Source organism: Leptidea sinapis, chromosome 1 (assembly GCF_905404315.1).
Source record: "Leptidea sinapis chromosome 1, ilLepSina1.1, whole genome shotgun sequence".
Taxonomy (NCBI): Eukaryota; Metazoa; Arthropoda; class Insecta; order Lepidoptera; family Pieridae; genus Leptidea; species Leptidea sinapis.
The window spans coordinates 11,051,497-11,073,541 of record NC_066265.1 but is presented as its reverse complement, the minus strand read 5'-3'; the positions used below and the strand labels follow the sequence as shown (position 1 = coordinate 11,073,541).

At 37.1% G+C, this 22,045-nt stretch overlaps 1 protein-coding gene across 2 annotated transcripts in view; it reads left to right on the top strand.

Moving 5' to 3' along the window:
- The window catches only part of LOC126966878 (uncharacterized protein CG3556), a 121,813-nt gene that overhangs the window by 26,404 nt on the left and 73,364 nt on the right, over window positions 1–22,045 (top strand). The window contains exon 1 of one of the 2 annotated variants that reach the window (XM_050811167.1): window positions 1,036–1,110. The exons of the other annotated variant lie outside the window; for it this stretch is intronic. Within the exon in view, the coding sequence (XP_050667124.1) occupies window positions 1,063–1,110 (48 nt within the window). The 5' untranslated portion in view covers window positions 1,036–1,062. Of the gene's footprint in view, window positions 1–1,035; window positions 1,111–22,045 lie in introns of those variants that run through there. 2 annotated transcript variants of the gene reach the window in all.

The following is a 22,045-nucleotide window of genomic DNA, read 5'->3' as shown; positions in this document are numbered from 1 at the left end:
ATTCTACATGTTTCTAAATTTAAAATTACTACATAACAAAAGTTCGCATAGTGTAAAAATATACAGATTTAACTGAAAACTTACATTTAAATTTAAAGTATTTTTGGAAATATGTGAAAACTCATTGCAGCTGATTAGTGTAACCAAAACAATGGCGAGACATTTAATAAAGAATTCCTTATGAAGCCCTGGTAATGTTCAAATCAATAAAAATGAGTAAAATATCATACTCTCTGTTACGCAGACTCAATATCCGATGGCCATCTGGTAGTGACGCCCGATCGGAAATGATCCTGATGTAAATTGCTTCTAGAAAAACGTGAAGATATTTTGCAATGAGGTTCAATTTAAATTGTTAAGAATGGATATTATAGTTACGAGGCGTATAATAGCTGTTGCTATCTATTATAAATAAAATTACGAAATAAATATTCTCTCGTGACTCGTACGTCCTCTAATTCTATGCAAAATATATTGATAGAATAAAATTATGAATATACTCTTAGGTCATTGAAGATTTTTTTGATTTAAAACAATGAGACAATGGTTGTCATTAGCTTCAAAAAAAGGATTATTGGATCGAGATAGTACTTCATACCAGCTTTCATTCTAGCACTCTTTAAGTTGCAGTTTCGGCAACACATGAAATACTGCTCTCGTCTCTTGCTTGATCTCATCCGTGGACAACGCTGAACTCCTGAAAGTATGTTGGGTCCAGTACTCTAGGTCCAGTGGACGACTGGAACAGTTAGCATTGCTTAGAGACCTCGCTTGATTGTGCGTCTGCTACGACGGAGAAAGGTTCCAAAGGAGAAAGGGAAGTTCCAGTATCAACACACGCAATAACCAGCACCACTAGAACATAAGAATAATCATCGGTCATTATAAGGTTTGGTGGGTAGATTTAAATTCATCCTTCTGACTACCCTCATCTTTTTTGCAATGTAATGGCGACCGCGGCCCTGCACGCACCACGCCCCAGCAGTCTACGTTAGACCGTGATCCGAGAAGCTTGTCGACCAGACGTTCTGGATATACTCTTGTCCGTGACAATTGCGTGCCATGCACCTCCGAGGAAACCAAATCAGAGCAATTAAGTGGGAGTTCAAGGTTAGTGGATGAAGATTTCTATTTACGATTGCCAATCTTTGACCGACAGGTTCTCATTCGATCGCCATTTTTTTTTAATTAACATTATCTACAGTCCGCTCAGGTTATCGGACATATCTAAAGATGTATTTTCAACGTCGTGCGGTTTTCATGGAATTTTATTCCACATATAACTAATCTCCGCAATAACTTCTTTGCCCGGTGTTACCTAGGCTCATCATAGGATATTTTAGGTCAGAATACATTGAGGCTATATAGTATGGAATATATCTTCTTCTTCTTTCTCCTAGATCTATTCCCATTTACATGGGGTCGGCCTTCCTTGTCCGTTGTTTAACATTTTAGTTGTTCAGTGGGCTTCTATTAAATCTCAAATTTTCCCAGTGGCAATATTGCTTTTAATTCAACCATTCAGTTAAGTTTATGCTTGTTGATTAGTGACATACATAATGCCTGATTTATTTTTGAAAATATCAAAAAATCTATATGCCTTTTGTCGTTATAGATTCCATTAACAAATATGATTTTTAAAACACGACTAAACCGAAAATTGAAACAATTCCAATGAAAACGAAATTCCAATACACCGCCCAGTTCTGAAATAACAATCCAATAAATTCACTCTACATAATGAACTCCTTCTTTTTTTGATGTTAGTTAAGATAGTTTTTTGTGCTTATAATATTTAAAGTTTATTGGCTTACATTAATGATTGGTCACTCTCTGGTGCGGCAACTAATACTACGCCCGTAGGCGTACTCGAGCCAGTCTCGTGTGGTCTCGTGGAGAACAATGTGTGACGTTGACGTCACACTATTATGTTTTGTCAAACTTTTAATAATTCAATGTAAAAATAACACGAAGCGTATGTGACAAAATTTGAAAGATGCCATTGAGTGTCAAGATGCCACGCACACAAGCATCTAATAGTAGCCGCAATAAAAAGGCTATTGTTCTTAGGTAGTCCGGTATCTAGTCGTCATTTATTGGTGCGATAAATTTTATAACATTTTAAGACTCAAAACCAAACTCCCCAAAATCGGGATTGAATTCTAGGTACTTCTTATGATTTATTTAACTTAGAACTATCACTTCAGATGCACCAATAAACCTGGTAACATTTCAGCGTTCGATAGCTAGGCTGATCCCTTAGCCGAAATAGGTTTTCTCAAGTTTATGCCGTTTTTAACATGATATGTGTATGTGAAATGGAATAAATTGCCCATAATGTTTTTGATGGTTTTTTAGTTTTAGAAATCCCATTAAAATTAAAATTAAATACGCCAAAAATATTTCCAAAAATATTCCGAGAAAATGTTCACTTTTTTCTCGTTTTTCAAACTCATAAAATTTTCATATACTTTCATGTATTTTTCTTATGACTTTGCTGGAAGCAGGTTTTCCATTGTCAATTTGGCTTCTGATCTTAAATCTGGTGGACTACAATCAATCTCCATTTCACTCTCTGAACCGTTGAAACTCATTTTAATTATTATAAATTTATATTTGTTAAGTAGGTATGTATATAACAAATCAAGATGAATTTTAAGCTTTGACTCTAATTTTTGTTTATCATCTGTGCCGACAATCAAACGCAAAGGTATGCCAAGAATGACAAAAGAGATCCGATCAAAGAGTATTTAATAGCCCCAGCACGCCGTTTTATACAACATTGCAGGAGCTTTGTAATGTTCCAAATTCAAAAAACGCTCCTGCAATGGATTTGATTTTCTTTGTTCGAAAATACGATACTTCGCGTGTTCTTTCTTCGAAAATAATGACAATATTTCCATGCATGTTTAAGAAAAGATATTTAATCCATATAAGGTGATTTGTTAGTTTTTCAAAAGTCTGAGTGCCCCACGTATATACGTCCGCAGTAGCACATGCAAACATGTTCCATTTTCTAAACAACAGCGTTATGTCAGATTAATGGGTTAGACGGCTGGAAATAACTTGTATTAATGGGAATATAAATTTCATAAAACTGTAAAATGCATTTCTCATGACGTTATCTTTAAGAGGATCGTTTATCACCGTGTAATACCATAGTTTTTTAAAGTTATTGTTGGTGCTTACGAGTTTATTGCAGTAAAGTATCTATGAATTCAATAAAGCTATAAAATGTCTACAAGTCGGATTATCCAAATGTTTTGAGTTTTATTTAGTGTTAATTCTGCCAATATTTGTCTTTTAAACAATTCAATTGGCGAGTCAACATGTCCTGAGCATGCCTCGTGTAGAGGCGAAACACGTATCGAATTGTTTGATTATGGATTTCCGCAATGTAATTTCCGCCTACTTCAATATTTTTTTTTTTACAACTCGGATGTTTATATGTGACAAAGATGTTATTTTCAGCGTTACTTTAATTTTAATAAAATCAGCGTCCGTTAAACAGGTACACATATTGATTACTGAAAATGTGATAAGTCATAAATCGATGAATAATCCTCTTACGAGAGGCGTTCACTGAATATTTGGAACGAGGTGCAATCTCTTTGGTACCAAGAAAATATTTTAACAAAAAAACAACCCACTTCAAAAACACTATTCCAAAACAATAGATATAATATGCACTAAAAAAGTATAAAAAAATTGCATATTTCTATACAATCCAATTAATTAATCTAATTCTAGTTACGATTATAGTAATTTTTGGAATCGGTGTCCTTCCGCCGCGACCCGCTCTCGCCTCTCGCCTCCTCACGACTCAAGCACATCTCAGCTATAACTATGTATGTAGTTACAATGCTATCCTGGATGAAACCGACTCCAAAAACTACAATAATCGTAACTAGAATTAGATTGTATAATAATACGAATTTGAAGTACAGTAACTAACAATTTGTCTAAATATGTGTAGATATACAAAATTTTTCAATGCAGCAATGAACGTAAGCGCATTGTCATTTTATTACAGACAGAATTTCTAAAATTCTGCCACAGATCGCACCCTTACTGTAAGTCGTTAACGAGTCTCATTGATCATCATATTCGACTACGACAATTACTTGAATGGTCAAGTAATTGTCGTAGTCGTAGTAGTTATGGAACTATGTTATGGTCAAGTAATGATGACTTATATCCGGATAGCATAAAAAAGAGTCGGCCGAGTATCGTTAATTTGCTCCTAAGAATTGAAGAGTTCCGTTACTTTGTCATGGATTCCGTAATCAGAATCATCGAAATAGGTTGGAGCGATTTTGAGTAATTCGTAAATTTATCATCAACTTTACTATACGTATGTATAACACATTTAAGACTCATGGTTTTCTCATCTCAGCATACCGATGAATTGAGAACCTCATCCTTTTTTGAAGTCGGTTAATAAAATAAATTGCGTGCGGTTATTCCGCTCCGTACACAAATTTTCCTAAGTTAATATATTATAAAGATGCCTAAAAGCTCCACTGGATTCTAAGTTTTTAAGAAAGGAATTTTTAGTATAGAAAAATGATATTCCAAGTTTATTTAAGCTAAAGGATAAACCGAAAAACAAAATTACCGGCAATATACTCACTTTTACTAAACGCGGTTTAAAATTATGTAGGAGTGAAAATAAATCCTTATCTACAATTGTTGTTTATTTTTAATAAAATTAACAAACTAATCAAAAATACAGATACAATAAAATCCATCCAAATTACAGGTTTCACATATTCTTTAATTTTTTGTAATAGTCGTTGTCAGTTATAGGTGAGATGTGCTTATTAAATAAAATACATGGCGTGTTTATTATTTGTGTTCCGTCCCTGTGGAGTTCAAAACGGATTTCGTTACAATATTAAGGCAATCTTCAGATTAGCCTGTGAGTAATTCTGTGAACTTTGGAAGCGATTGGATCAACCAACAATACCAGAGGAATCACAAGAGCGTTACTGGCCTTTCCTTGTGGACTAGCTTTTTAAAGTTTGCTCTAGAAATTGATGAAAGCCACCACAAGTGAGCCTCACTTTTCACTTCACACCTTTGCACAAGAAGCCGGCTAGATTATGGGTACCACAACGGCGCCTATTTCTGCCGTGAAGCAGTAATGTGTAAGTATTATTGTGTTTCGGTCTGAAGGGTACCGTAGCTAATGAAATTCCTGGGCAAATGAGACTGAACATCTAATGTCTCAAGGTGACGAGCGCAATTGTAGGACCGATCAGAATTTTTGCTTCAATCCTGAATCCTAGGCAGCACTGCATTGGAATGGACTGGGTGAATCAACCACAATAATCATTATTCATCAGCCTATTTTTGTCATAAAAATAGTGTGGCAAACTCGCAACTTGGTGGCCCGTGCCACATTGGGAATTTAGACCGACAGGATCTAACGATGACGATGTGAACACTTTGAAATAGGCAATAACAATACAATGCACGTACGTACCTCGAACTGCTACTAACACTCGATGATTCTCCACCAGCTACGGGGATTCTCACGTGGTCGATAGGATCTTGGAGATGATGCGCGCGCGCGACGGTTTTGTTTGTAACCGTTTTCGTTGACGGCTGTGTCTCCACACGCGGTACCACATCGGAGTGCGTTCGCTGACATACGTCAAAAACAACGTGCATGACAGCTAGTGTTAGCTGCAGGTTGTCATTGCACTAAATTCAAGTGTCAACTATCGTTCATCGGTGGCGCGAAATATAAACGTTATGTGTAACGTGTTACGGTAACGGAACAAATAGTGAGGCACATTTCCACCCATAGACAGTTGGGTATTTCATTCATATATTATCAAAATACCTGACATAATTTACAAAACAGGCATCACTTTTAGCGAACAATTGATTTGGTATCAATTTGTAGAGTTCCGGGCGGAATCGATATTAGCTGGAATTAATATGTCAACGTTGCTGGGCGAAATTCAATGAAATTGTGATCGTCATTAATAATTGTCGATCGAAGCTCTAATTGCAGGAAACAGGTGCAGTGTGGCTTGCTTTGTATGTCTGTGTTTATACATATTAGTAGGATATTGAAATGATTATTTATGTTTACATAAACGTTTACCAGTGGGAGACTCCTTTGCACAGGATGCCGGCTAGATTATGGGTATCACAATGGCGCTCTTTCTGACGTGAAGCAGTAATATGTGAAGATTATTGTGTTTAGGTCTGAAGAGCGCCGTAGCTAGTGAAATTATTGGGCAAATGAGACTTAACATCTTATATCTCAAGGTGACGAGCGCTATTGTAGAGCCACTGAGAATTTTGGGGTATTCCAAGAATCCTGAGCGTATTAATTACCATCAGCTGAACGTCCTGCTCGTCTAAGCCCTTACTTTCAATAAAATAAAACATAATCAGCTAATCCTTATTCAATTGCCTCATAAGGTAACTTAAATGTATAAAATACAAAACTATTTACACAAATAATTCCAATTTCAAACATGCGTAATAATACTTTAGTTCAAGGTCATTAAAAAGTTAGGCTAAAAGTTAATGGAAATTACTATTTACTGGTTAAAATAAGAAAACACCGTTTTATTCTGAAAATATCATTTTTTATTAGTTTTAATATAATTATTTTATCGAGGTATTTACCCTCGTTATCTATATTTCCGCCATCTCACGAAAAGGTCATTTATGTTTTTGTGGTAGATCTCTGGCCACGTAGACTAAATAAATCCTGAGAAGAATAATTTTTAGTTTACCAAAGGATAGTGAAAGGCTTTTAAATGTTGATCCTGTAGAATTGAAACTGTTCATAAAGCCGTGTGAGGTCATCATGAACCCATAATGTTGAAGATCGGTTGGTGAGTTGAGCTGCCTTACTGCAAGTTCGGCCATCATTGTACATCTCAAGTACAGTATAATTAACATTTGCTAATTTCGGTATACCGCATCTGAAGCAGCTGTAGTGAAATACACCATGATGATCACCAAAGAGGTACCATCACTTTTATTTGGATAACTTTGACTTTCCAGGGTCGATAATTTTTGAAACCACCAAGAATAATAGTAGGATGAAAACCGTTGGAAAAGGAAGAGAATATAACAAAAATGAACAAAAAAATAAATTGCGGGCGATCTAAGCTTAGGAAGCATAAAAGGGGGGGGGGGGGGGGCTTAAGGGTAACAAACAGTTTACCTCGATTTTCGGCGAAACTACAAGTCCAATGGAAAACGTTGAATAACATAGTTGTAGATAATAAAAAGATCTACAACTTTTGTTTTCTCACTTTTTTCACATAACCTCAAAATTTATGTGAAAAATAAATTTACATATTTAAACAACTAATAAATTTTTAACAATAAAATAACAAATTTTTATTTTTTATTTTTATCTTTTACAGTATATTTTTTTCCCTCGAAATTTGATGAAAAAACACTATACTTTTTGCTGCTATTTACTTACTTACTTAGATCATTTGTGCGTGTAGATAGACTGTGACGGCTGTTAAAACTTCGAAAAAAATTGAGGTTGATCGTTAGCATCTATTTTGAGCAATGCACGCACACTAACACAAAGTTACATACTAATCGCGAGTACTAAGTAGCTTGACACGCACACTAAAGTAATAGTAGCCATAATAATCATCGGTGCTCTAGCCGTAAGAGGCTCTATCCGAACGTATAAGTCTATCTTATATTATCTAAGGCTTCCGAGTAATTTTGTTCTTGAAGTCTTATCAAAGGCAACAATCTCGGTGTGGCTGTAAAGTGAATCATAAAGGCTTGCGTCTCTCGCCGTAGTTTCTTCTACCCCACTAAAGATGGAGCCTTATGCCTCGTCTGCACTATTAGCGATTATTGTTCAATTTGTTGTAAAGGTTCGAGCTGATAATTGGGTGCAGCAGAACAGAGATGACAATACTCCATACGTGGCCGGAGCTGCGCTTTGTAAAACACTAGAATGTGGGCCGGCTTGAAGTATTGCCATGCCATATTTATGAGGAATAGTTTCTTCGAAGCTAATTTGGCTTTGTCTTCCAAATGACCGCGGAATTGGCATTCTTTCGAGCTTTCGAGACCCAATATTCCGACGCCCATTAAGTACCTATTTATATTTTGAGCATTTGCAAAATATTCGTAGTCATTCAGAAATCTACCAAGACACTAAGGTTTAGGATTGGTCTCCGCTACGCTCCAACTAAATACCGCTCTACCTAAGAACATTAGCTTTTTTATTACGGCAACTTTATATTGTGGTGTGTATTGGCTAATTATAAAGATGCTTGTGTGCGTGGCATTTTGACACTCAATGGCGTCTTTCAAATTTTCTAACCTATATGCGCTTCGTGTTATTTTACATTGAAATTTATAAAATACAAAATACTTACTGACAATATGTGATTCCAGTGTCTTTCTTATTTCTTGTAGTATTATTTTTACAAAGTTTTACTATGCAACCCAGCATTTTAGTTTCAATTATTAGCAAAGTTTAACATGTGGCACGTCAACGCCACACAATTAGTTGTTGTTAGAGACTGGTAGTACGCCCACTTGGGTATAGTAATAGTTGCCGCACTTTGTGACTACGCCTGCGGTATCTAATTGGAGCGCAGCGGAGACCAATCCTTAATCTAAGTCAAGACATCTAAATATTCGGATATGACTCAGGATTATAGTTGACACAAACTCTTTCACTTTTTAAGAATGAACTTTAAATTGGTTTAAAAATGGTTGGGAATCTGTCTCCTTATCATATAATGGATAGCACATTGTGTGGAGGCAAACGCCCGCGATTTATCTATTAACAAATCAGATACGGGACGTTGGCACAATGCCATCTACTCTGGCATTCATATCGTGAATGTACAGTCAGCATACAACTTAGATCTATTAAATATATCATTCAAATATTAAATTCACATTTAGACGTGAAATATTTTATTGTTTTCATACGACTGTACTTTCCCCGGGGCATAAAAAGAATAGGGGAGTCCCAGGCCCATGGGTGTCGTAAGAGGCGACTAAGGGCTTTTTAGATGTGGGAGAGTCACGCAGCCGTCTTTTGACGTCAGCACAATCGGGCCAGACTCGTCCGGGTTAATTACCACACTCGCACAGAATACCGGCGTGAAATAGCGGCCTAGTGCCGCTATGTTTCGTATAGGTTAGTGTCGAGGACCGGAGGCCATTCCCCCCCTACGCAGGGCGATCTGTGCATAATTTTGCATTGGCGTACGGTCTGTCCCAATTGGTTGAGTCGCCAACGCGGCTCCCGTATGTGGATAGCCACATGCCGTCCTTATTAGATCTTCTGCTGACTACAGATCCCGATGGTTACCAGGTCATTGTCGACGCCCCTCTCGGAACGTCCGACCATTGCCTGGTCTGGAGTGTAATGCCTATCCGACGCCCAAGTCGCAGACCACCAGCGACCCGCCGCGTTTGGTACTACAAGTCAGCAGATTGGGATAGGATGCGTTCCTTTTTTGCATCCTACCCTTGGAGCAGGGTTTGTTTCGTATGTTTGTTTCCTTCGGATCATCCTAGTGCCTGCGCCGTTGCAGTAGCCGATGTGATACTACAGGGCATGGATATTTTATTCCAAGCTCTGCAGTATCGATCGGTGGCAGATCACAGCCCTGGTTCGATGCGTCAGTTAAAGCAGCATCTGACTGCAAAAAACAGGCGTATCGAACTTGGGTTGCGGCGCTGGGCACAAAGGATCCGAACTGCATAGTTCTTAAGAGGAAATACAACCGTGCTTCCAGATTTTTTAAGCGACAAATCGCCCGTGCAATGTCAAAACACGTCGTCAAAATCGGCAAGCAGCTTTCCAGTTACCCGACCGGAATACGCAAGTTCTGGTCGTTGTCGGAAGCTGCTCTTGGTAACTTCAGCCAGCCGTCCATGCCGCCGTTGCACATGAGGAATCACACCCTGGCCCATACGGCAAAAGAGAAAGCCGATCTCCTGTGCGCTCTTTTCGCCTCCAACTCGACTCTTGACGACAACGGAAAAACACCGCCGACCATCCCGCGGTGTCAGAGCTCTATGCCTGAAGTACAGTTCAGACAGAAAACTGTTAGGCGAGCTCTGTTTTCATTGGACGTCAGGAAGTCGAGCGGGCCGGATGGCATTTCTCCAATCGTGGTAAGAACGTGTGCCCCTGAGTTGACGCCGGTGCTAACGCGTTTATTCCGGCACTCTTATTCCAAAGGCGTAGTCCCTGACTCATGGAAGTCAGCCCTTGTCCATCCGATCCAAAAAAAAGGAGAAAGTTCGGATCCGGCAAACTACAGGATGCTATTACCTCTCTGCTCTCCAAAATCATGGAGAGCATAATTAGCCGTCAGCTCTTGGTATACCTAGAGGGTCACCAGTTGATCAACGACCGACAATACGGCTTTCGCCATGGTCGGTCGGCAGGTTATCTTCTGGTATACCTAACACATAGATGGGCTGCGGCTATTGAAAGCAAGGGGGAAGGCCTGGCAGTTAGCCTGGATATAGCGAAGGCCTTTGATCGTGTATGGCACAAGGCGCTCCTCTCTAAACTTCCATCATTTGGGCTTCCCGAGAGCTTGTGCAAGTGGACCTCTAGCTTCCTCACTGGGCGCAGCTTAGTAGTATTTAAAAAAAATGTAGTCTTAAGGTGCGTACAGACTGGTGAAACGTAACATGAAATGTATCATTCTACCTTTCATTGCATTGCATTGCTGATGGTAATTGAAACGCCTACAAATACGCTCGTCACCTTAAGACATAAGATATTAAGTCTCATTTGCCCAGTAATTTCACTAGCTGCGGCGCCCTTCAAACCGAAACACAGTAATGCTTACTCATAACTGCTTCACGGCAGCATTAGGCACCGTTGTGGTATCCATAATCTAGCCTTCATCCTGTGCAAAGGAGCCTCCCACTGGTCAGTGTTCGCTGCAACCGTGCAACCAACACGCATCTTGCTCACCGCGCATTTACTACGAACCTCCCGCGTACGTCTGTTTCCGCCATTCAGCCGCGAACGCGCCTTTTTTTGTTATTTCGAAAAACCAACAAATCAGGGGTCGCTCCACGCGTGGGTATTAATTGCTCGTAACGTGCGCGTGAAATGCTCGTTTTGCGCGCACAAGTAGTCCAAACTATGAGAAATGGGGTATATGCATGAATTTTAAAAATACTTAAATTTGATTTTTTACATCCTTAAAATTATCAAACACATCAAATTATAGATAAAAACATTCTAATTCTATTGGAAAATAAATGTTCTTTCCCTGTAAGATAGTTCGGCTATTCAAACGCGCCATTTTGCGCGGGTTTTCTGTGACATCAGAGTATATCCTAAGAATCTATGTTGTACTAATAAATGTATGGCCGGTTTTTACCTTCGAAACTGTTATACTGCGAAAACTACTGCACCGATCAGAATAATTCATACCATTAGATGCAGCGTGTTTCGGAGAAAATTTTAGTATATAATATGTTGGTGATTACCTACTTATTTAGAACCTATTTTTTTATCTAGAAATACCTATAAATTCGGAATACAACTAATTTAGCTGGACATACATTTATTAGTGCAATATAGATTCTTGGGATAGATTCTGACGTCACACTGCGCTTCAACCAATAGCATTGCGTTTCGATGTTTTATATTTCGCGCGTATTTATTGCACTTTTGTATATTTAATATTTATTATTTAGTACAAATTTAATTAAAAAAAACTATTTAAGATAAAATAAATAATAATAAAGATTACAAAAAATAATATTTCAACTAATATAAGTTAGATGCGAAAAAAAACTTTAAAATAGTTGAGGTCAGCCTTAATCTATATAAATGCCACAAGCGTTAAAATTAAAAGAAAAATAACACCTTTTTCACGTAAGTACAAACGTTTGGAGAAGAGATTTGCTTGAAGAACGCCAGATTCAACTCAATAAATTGATGCAGTTACAAAGAGATTATCCCGTTATGAAAGAATGATTGTGCCGACAGTACTACTGACTGTACGACTGTACGTGTATAAACCCCTCCATTAGGTATATAATCATATCTGTGTACGACAGTACACAGATGCTCAAACAATGGCGGTTAAAGCAGCGCTCGATACCAAGTAACATTAAAAATATACTAACCAAACACAATATGTCTGACTGAAAGAAAATTGTATGGGTTATATATCGGATTAAAATTGAGTAATTAGTTACATCATAGAGTAAACATAGATTTTTACATGTTATATTGAGAGTTTTGACGGCTAATTGACACTTTAACGAGCTTTTTTAATGCAATAACCGGTCACATGATGGTAAAGGCCGGAACGCATTAGCGCAGCGCTGCGCAGCGCTGCACTGCGCGGTACTAAGCGTCAAAATTATTTCAACCATATTGTATGGAGCACGTCGCTGCAGCGACGCTCAGTGTGACACAGCAAGCGGCGCGTCGCGTCAGTTTGCATACTGTTAATTATTAAGTTTATAGAATTTAGTCTTATTTTTCTTATAATTTAATTAATTTTAATAACTAAATAAACCATTTTAAGTAATAAATTTATTACTTTAATTTAATTAATTATTTATTTTATTTTATTCATATATTGGATGCATACCCTTACAAATTAATTTATTTTGTATATAACAGCGATTATAAAATACTCTATTGATTGAAAAGAGTGGCCGTTGTGTTTCTTGTGTGTTCTTCTCAAGAGCTCTACATTTTCCGAATATGTTAGTAGATTCAGTAATTTGAAAGAAATATTTATAGAGAAGATTCATAAGCGCTTAGTTTAAGCCTAATTGAATCAATTTTATTTTGATTTTTTATTTTTTTTTGTCTAGATTTTTAGCCTTTTGCTGCTAGACAACCGATTAAAACAGGCCACGTTTATAACTTAAGCGTGCGTGACAGGCTACGTCTTACACTCGCGATTTGTATCACATTTTGTGTTAGTATTGCATTCACTCAAACTCAAAATGGAGGTTTAATTGTCAACCTCAATATTTCGAGCTGTCACAATCTATCTAGACGTATAAATTATCTTAGTAAATTTCATTGAATTTGACATTTCTTAATTAAGTCAAAATCGATAAAGACATTGAAGACATATTCTCTCGGCGCTCCATTCGAGGAGAGAGGCTCCTCGTAAAAGAGGATAATTTCTATAAGAACAGTTGAACCATCCTACTTTGTGTAAGTATCTCTTGTATCGTGGAAGCTTACGCATAAGACTGTACTTAAGACTCTTAAGATTTTCAAGATAATCTTATATCGGTGATGACGTAAGTGTTATTATATCTTTAATCTAAATTCAAGTGTAGCTGAAAGCATATTTTGGGTAAGGGAAATTATATGTGAAGATATATATATGTTTTTTAATGAAAATGGATGAGACGAGCAGGACGTTCAGCTGATGGAAAGACCCTCTAAATTCTGAGCGGCACTACAACGTCACCTTGAGACGTAAGATGTTAAGTCTCATTGGCCCAGTAATTACACTAGAAACGGCTAACCGAAACACAGTAATCCTTACACATTACAGCTTCACGGCAGAAATTCACCGGCATCCTATGTCCTAACATTATTTAAATATTCCATACGGAGCAGTTCCCGCGTGATGTCATAACTTCGCGCTCCGCTATAGTAGCGAGTAGTGACTTCACAGCGACCAGTATCTAATTCCGCTGTCTGGCTATATAAAATTCGAAAATTATACATCGTATCCAAAATATACAATAGGTCAATAACCTATTTTATTAAATAATGTTCGTCATTGATATCACAATTCCCGGGAATGTTATGATGTATGAACGGTAAGTCGATTCAATCCCTTTTTAATGAGTGCCGACGACCAATTTTCCATAGTATATTGCAATCCTAGAACTTTCTACAAATAAGATCTTAACTCAATAAAATAAATGAAGCCAATCAGTGCAATTGACACAGCGGCAAAATCGCAAAGTAATAAATGGGAGCTGTCAAAATATGTTGACCAAAGTGAAGCGAGAAAAACTACGAGAAAATATTTTCAACTGAGTAAAATTATGTAGAACGGCGCAATATTGCATCTAGGGGATTTTGCCCACTTGCTATCTGTTTATCCTGGTATTGAAGTGTAAGTAAAACTAGAAATGACGTAAAATTTGATAGAATATATAAGCATCCGGTGTAAAGTAAATAGACGACAAACAGAACGCAAATAAAGGAAATTTAATATCCGTTTTGATATCAACACGCTGTTATTCCGTTCAACAATCTTATTTATACAATATTTGTATATTTACTGAAACGAAACTCAAATATTTTTATTTGCTTTCATTAAAAAAGTCCAAATTTGACTTTCAGTATGATTTATAACGGAGTGATTTTAGAAATGTTGCTAAAGTCCTAATACTAAGAAAATTGACGAGGTTTTTCGTTGGACGGTAAGCAGGTGCCTCATATACCTAAATGCGTGGATGCGATGTAAGGAAAAGCGTCAACATGTTATGTTTCCAGTAGGCCGATTCACGTTTATTATAACGATCCAAAAACCGTTGTTGTTCAGAAGTCGTCCTATTGAAACTTGGTCTAAAATTTGTATTCACGTACTGATTCGATAGGACGACAACTCAATAGGACTGAATCTCAGCGACTTATCGACGACTTGCGATATAACATTGCCAGTCTAATTCTACTATTCCTTATTTTCAACCTTATTCTTTTAAATATGTTTATTATTATGATATCAGAGTCTTTTGCTCAGTTACTAGTACTCAACGTAACAATATTTGAAGCCGTAGAGTAGTAAAAAGGTAAGGTATATTATTTATACAGAAATGAATAGGTACGCTTAAGAAAATTTAAATTCTAATTCAAAATAGTATTTAATATCTCTAATTAAACCTCATGAACGAGAACAACGGGCGGAAGAAACTCAGCTGGCTTTTTCGGAATAAAACTTGATTGCAAATTAACATCGTACAATAACATTTATTATTAAGTGGCTTCCATTCCCTATCTATGGTATCATTAAGAAATTTATACATACACAAATTATTTAAGTTTTCTTTAGTGCTAATTCCGCCAATATTTGTCTTTAAAACAATTCGACACGTGTTTCGCCTCTACACGAGGCATCCTTTGTTTTTAAAGACAAATATTGGCGGAATTAGCACTAAAGAAAACTTAAATAATTTGTGTAATTATGGATTTCCGCAAAGTAACGCCTTATTCAATAAATTTTCTTAAATTTATACATGTTAAAGTAATCTTTAACTTAACCTTAATACTTATGTTTATAGGACCAATACTAGTGTACCGTGCACTGGTTAGGGTTCCGTAGCCAAACGACAAAAAACGGAACCCTTATGGATTCATCATGTCTGTTTGTCTGTCCGTCCGTATGTCACATCCACTTTGTTCTGTTCTTTGTTCATTGTCACACAAAAATAGAAGAGAAAACAGTAAATTTTGGTGGTTAATACGTAGAACTGAAACTCAAAATTTTTTTTTCTTCAAACCCATACGATATATATCCATATCTATGGATAGGTCTACAAAAATGATATTGAGGTTTCTAATATCATTTTTATTCTAAACTGAATAGTTTGCGCGAGAGACACTTCCAAAGTGGTAAAATGTGTCCCCTCCTATAACTTATAATATTATAAGAGAATGATAAAACAAAAAATATGATGTATATTATCATGCAAACTTCCATAAATCGTAAACCTTTACCTTTTTGTTAAAATTTTACCGTTCATTCATTCAACTTAAATATTATTATTTTTATTAAACAACTTTTATATTAAGTTACTTGCTGCTACGGAACCCTTCATGGGCAAGTCCGACTTGCACTTGGCCGCTTTGTTCTTGTATACTAATATTATCGTTATATATTTTGTTTTTCATCTTGCTTATTAGAAATACTTGTTTCATAATATTAGGTTACATTATTCAACCATATAAGGTCAGAGCCTTCAATTCAGTGCATGATCAATATAATCAAATGGTTGTACAGTCACAACGCGACAATCAAGTATCAAATTTAAATAGAATTCCTTTCCAGCCACAAAGGCTAAAAAATATAACAGAGAGATTTTATTTCGATTACGATCTTGATGCTACATTATCCCCTTTCGGCCTCCCCGTGAAGAATATTGGGTTTTTATGAATTCAGGATGCTGCTCTTACAAAATGTTTGTGATAATTTGACATTTGCAGTTCAATGTCTGTCTATACTTATAATAAAACTGTAAAGATCGAATTTCTGTACAAAAAAAATGCTCAAAATCGAGTCATTGGGATGTAAGATAGAGCAAATCCGATTTGTTCCAAATTTATTGTTTCTTTGTCTGTTTGTACGAGCTAATCTCTGAAAGTATTGGACCGATAAAATTGAAATTTCGCTTGATGGTACCCTTGGTCCGGCTGTGTGCTTGTGGGAAGGAAAGAGAATGAAAATGAAGATGAAAGATGAAAAGATGAGAAGAACACACGGCGAGTGTGGTGATGTTTTGTGTAATGTATGTAAGTGTGGATGTATGTGTTTATGAGTGTATGTTTGTATGTTTGTAGGTATGTAAGTAGTGTAAATGTTTGTGGGCATGTATGTTTGTGTTTGTGTCTGTTTGTGGACTGTGTTTGTGATTGTGTAAGTGGTGTATGTCAGTCCGTCAGTCAGTCCGTGAGTGAGTGTGAGTGGAGTGAAACGATTACAGGACGGAACTAACGTCTCGTCGGGTATCAAAAGAATGTGTCTATCTAGGTTGCGGGCCGCTGGCCATCGTCAGAGTGACGAGTTCCAGTGGTTTGCGGCGGTTGACCGCGCCTACGCCTGCGAAGTCTGTGTCGGTGTTTGTGTGGGTGCTGCGTTCGCGATGGTGATGTCGTCATCAGGGTCTACCGTGCCTGGGATGTCTTATTGGGTTGAGACTATGGTGAAGGGGGGTGTACCCACATGCCTTCCTAACCATGATGTTGGGATGGTTGGCGCCTTGTCAAAGAAGCGTCGCGAGATCTCATTAAAGTGTTGAGCTATCGTCGGAAGCTCTAGATCGCAGTAAAGATCTACGTTTTGGATGAACCACGGGGCTCCGGTTGCCATGCGCGTGAATTTATTTTGAACTACTTGCAAACGACGTAAGTAGCTCGGTCGGGTGTGCGCGAACACGACGCTTGCGTATGACAGTATGGGCCGTAAAAATTAATGGCATGTTGATGTTGACATATTGCCGGTCAAGATACTTATCATCAAAGAATAGTTTCATAAAAATAGTAATTTTGGAGATTATTGATAAGGTAGGATAGAGGTATGGTATAGGCAAGGAAGATATATGAATTACTTGATTTTGCACTAAATTCCGTATCTGTCGATATAATTCTTATTTGTGATGTATTATATTTGTCACATCAAATATTTCCCTTATAATACATGGCTATAGTACTTCTTGACGTTCTAGCCGAAGTACTTGTCGTTGTACTTGTCGAAGTACTTGTCGAAGTACTTGCCGAAGTACTTGGCGAAGAACTCATCAAAGTATTTGTCGAAGTACTCGTCAGCGTACTCGTCGAAGTATTTGTCGAAGTACTCGTCGGAGTACTCGTCGAAGTACTTGTCGAAGTACTTGTAGAAGTATTTGTCGCAGTATTTGTCAAAGTACATGTCGAAGTACTTGTCGATGTACTCGTCGAAGTCCTTTTCGAAGTACTCGCCGAAGTACTCATAGAAGTTCTCGTCGAAGAACTCTTCGAAGTACTTGTCAAAGTACTTTGTGAAGTACCTGGCGAAGTTCTCGTCGAAGTAGTTGTCGAAGTACTCGTCGAAGTACTTGCCTATAAAATAAAAAATATGAAAATTAAAAACTTAAATAATTTATACGTCTTTATAGAGCCTCTTGCTGTTAGGCTACGCATGCCAACAGGCCAGTTTTATTACTTTAGTATGGATTAAATTCAACTTCAAATATTTTTATTCAGAATAGGGTGTGACATCACTTATTGAAAGTCATAAAAACTACCACCCATTCCAAAACGAATGCCTCTGACCTGAGCTACGTCTTATACTCGTTAATCGCTTTATTTTAGTGTGCATGCGTTGCTGAAGATAGAACAACAATTCTTCGCTATTTATTTCAACGTGTTCACTCCCACAGTCTATCTACATCATAGTTTCTCAACCTTATTTTGCTCACTTTGAGAATATGTTTTTTTCTAGAGTAGTTTCGTGAATTTTAATGCCTTTTTAGATTATATTTTTAATCTACCCACGCCCCATCTGCGCCATCTCAATGCCCCTTTATTTTCTCTGGGTCTTCTACTGCTCCCCCCCCCCCGAAAGTCCACGTTGAGAACCTATGATCTAGATGTATAAATTATCTAAGATTTAATAATTACTCATTCACAGAGCGCACATTATTAGTGGCCAGTTCAAGATACATTTAGAAACATCAACGGTCATCTGAAATGATTTAAAATATGCTGACATTCACATGCCTGGATGTAATAAAGGAGAACATAATATTAATCAGGAACCGACATGTTGAAACAGACGTATAATATTTATACATTCGAACCCTCGCAAGCTGTCTATTTCCCCGCTTTTAACTGTTATGATTAACTCAACTGTTATTAAGAACCTTACTGTAATTGATACTAAAAATGTAAATTTATAGGGTTTATTATTCGCAAACGGAAATGTAATAATATTTATAAGTAAGTTAATAACCTATTACTTTTTACGTAATTAAAATAAATATTGCACAAAGGTTTCTAAATTTAATGAAAATCAGTATAAATATAAAAGGTGCCATAACAATACAAAAAACGCTTATTACCAGATCTAGAATTTTTTTTTATTAATCTAATTAAAAGAAAAGAAATATAATATGTTTGTTTACAGTAGCATGGCATAATGCAACAACATATTTTGGTAAACGTCATGAATGAACATCAGTTTGTAAGGTGGCTTCGAGATGGAGAGACGAACTGATAAGAAACTCTTAGGCTATCTTCTAAATCATATAAAAAATAGGTCAGCCTACTTCATACAATACATACAATTTTAGGTGGCCTGCGCAGAACCAAAATGTAGTTTAGTTTAGATATAGTAAAAACATGATAATATAATAATTGAATGTAATATTAAACTAAAATAAAGAATTCACCTATATCTTATATTATTATGGAAATATATTAATTCAGTCCAGTTTTTGAACCAATAATTAATACGTAAGCATCAATGGTGCTACAGTTCTAGCTACGATTTATTCTCGTAGTATTGTCGGCTTGCGAACTACGAAACTTGGATGAGTAGTGTCTGAAATCTGAATAAACATATTCGGCCTCACAAATAAACTTGGTATAAAGTTATACCTGAGAATGAACCAGGAATATACAAAATGTTTTTTGCTTATGATTGGTTTATTCGCACTGTAAAAAGGGACGAAAGATAGAGGCAATGATATCTATACAGTAATATCGTTCATTCCTATATTTTCTTTCTCCCAATTTTAGTGTTTTGTGGCAATAATCCATCGTTCCACGTAATATGGTGTATTTTAGCTTATTATTTCAACACAGCTAGTTTTGTAACATACTAATAGAGATCTTATTTCAAGATAATATGAATATATTTCAAGAAAAACGAAGAGTATGTTTTACCTACATACCTTTTTATGACTTGTTTTTGCATAGTGTCCAAAATTTATTTATACTAAAATAGATAAAAGGTTCACTTGCTTTTAATCGCTATTTAACTCAATACTCACTCCATATCTGGTATTTTTTACTGAGAAGAATTATGAAGAAGTTATTTTATTCAAACGTGATTCACAAACCTAATGTATTAGCCAGATAAGCTCAGTAATTACTGAGCCAAATTTGTAATTATTTTACAAATAGAGAAAATTTATAAGTGAGAAAAAATAACACTCTAAAATAGTAGTAATTAGTTTTCACATATATTTTCAAGGCTTCTAACAGCACATATCCTCAAATATAACTTAATGTACAAATACGTTTACGCACATACGCTCAAATTTTAATTAATTCACCAAATTCTATTAATAATTTAATGCAAATTTGCTCGAATTATTTTCGAGCAGACTTGTTGAAATTGGAAAAACTAAAAGAAAGTTTGATTAAACTCCCGTTTCACTTTTGTTTAGACTTCACTCCAAACTTCACCTTTCAACAAAATTAAGTTAATTAAATATTATGGAATATTTTCGTTATGAAAGATTTCAGTTATCTCATTTGACTTTTCAATTGATAAAATTATGCATTTGTAGCAGTAATTTAATTAAGACTCCCCCCACACAGACCTTATCATAGGTCGATAATATCGTATACGTTTTTGCGATAACCGTACATTTTGTATGAAGATGGCCGTGGAGTTACACACTGCTGCGATAAATACGCCGCAATGGAAGTAGAACTTTGGGTTTCTCCATCCTGCGATATTCCGATATGAGTTCTAGAATGTTTTGTATCACGCAATCAAGCGTACACACACCTGCGATAATAACGTTAGTACTTGTAGGATGTTTGTTTTATGAAAATAAGGGACGAGACGAGCAGGACGTTCAGCTGATGGTAATTCATACGCCCTACCCATTACAATGGATTGCCGCTCAGGATTCTTGAGAAACCCAAAAATTCAGAGCGATATTAATTCTCATTTGCCCAGTAATTTCACTAGCTACGGCGCCCTTCAGACCAAAACACAGGGTAATGTTGACACATTACTGCTTCACGGCAGAAATAAGCGCCGTTGTGGTCCCACTGGTAAGGTATTATTGACAGTTTAAGAGTAATTACATGACTGTATGAGTGTTCTAAAAACATTTCTATAATATGGATGGTAATATATCATCAGATGAAGAATACTTATTACAAAAATGGAAGATGACGAAACGAAGGTAAGATAGAAACGCAACTGTGTGCAAGGAATCGGGACGCATTATCGCAATAACGCATGCGACATTATCGGCCTATAATAACGTGCCTGAGTGGAGGAGTTTCGAGAGACTCGAGTTTCCGCGTAAGCGAACACCCCATACTGACTCAAACCATTTAGCCATGCTTTTACAGCGACATAGGACATGGGCCGTGGAGGCCGCAAAGACTACGCAACAACAGTCACGGGGCGTCTCCTAAGGAGACTCGAACCTCGGACCGGCTGTGTGCTTGTGGGAAGGAAAGAGAATGAAAATGAAGATGAAAGATGAAAAGATGAGAAGAACACACTCGCCGGCGAGTGTGGTGATGTTTTGTGTAATATATGTAAGTGTGGATGTATGTGTTTATGAGTGTATGTTTGTATGTATGTAAGTAGTGTAAATGTTTGTGGGCATGTATGTTTGTGTCTGTTTGTGGACTGTGTTTGTGATTGTGTAAGTGGTGTATGTCAGTCCGTCAGTCAGTCCGTGAGTGGAGTGAAACGATTACAGGACGGAACTAACGTCTCGTCGGGTATCAAAAGAATGTGTGGTGTGTCTAGGTTGCGGGCCGCTGGCCATCGTCAGAGTGACGAGTGCCAGTGGTTTGCGGCGGTTGACCGCGCCTACGCCTGCGAAGGCGGTGTGTGCGTGTCTGTGTCGGTGTTTGTGTGGGTGCTGCGTTCGCGATGATGATGTCGTCATCAGGGTCTACCGTGACGTGCCTGGGACGTCTTATTGGGTTGAGACTATGGTGAAGGGGGTGTACCCACATGCCTTCCTAATCAAGATGTTGGGATGGTTAGGCGCCTTGTCAAAGAAGCGTCGCGAGATCTCATTAAAGTGTTGAGCTATCGTCGGAAGCTCTAGATCGCAGTAAAGATCTACGTTTCGGATGAACCACGGGGCTCCGGTTGCCATGCGCGTGAATTTATTTTGAACTACTTGCAAACGACGTAAGTAGCTCGGTCGGGTGTGCGCGAACACGACGCTTGCGTATGACAGTATGGGCCGTAAAAATTAATGGCATGTTGATGTTGGCATATTGCCGGTCAAGATACTTATCATCAAAGAATAGTTTCATAAATATCATAGATTCGGAATTTTGCACAAAATTCCGAATCTT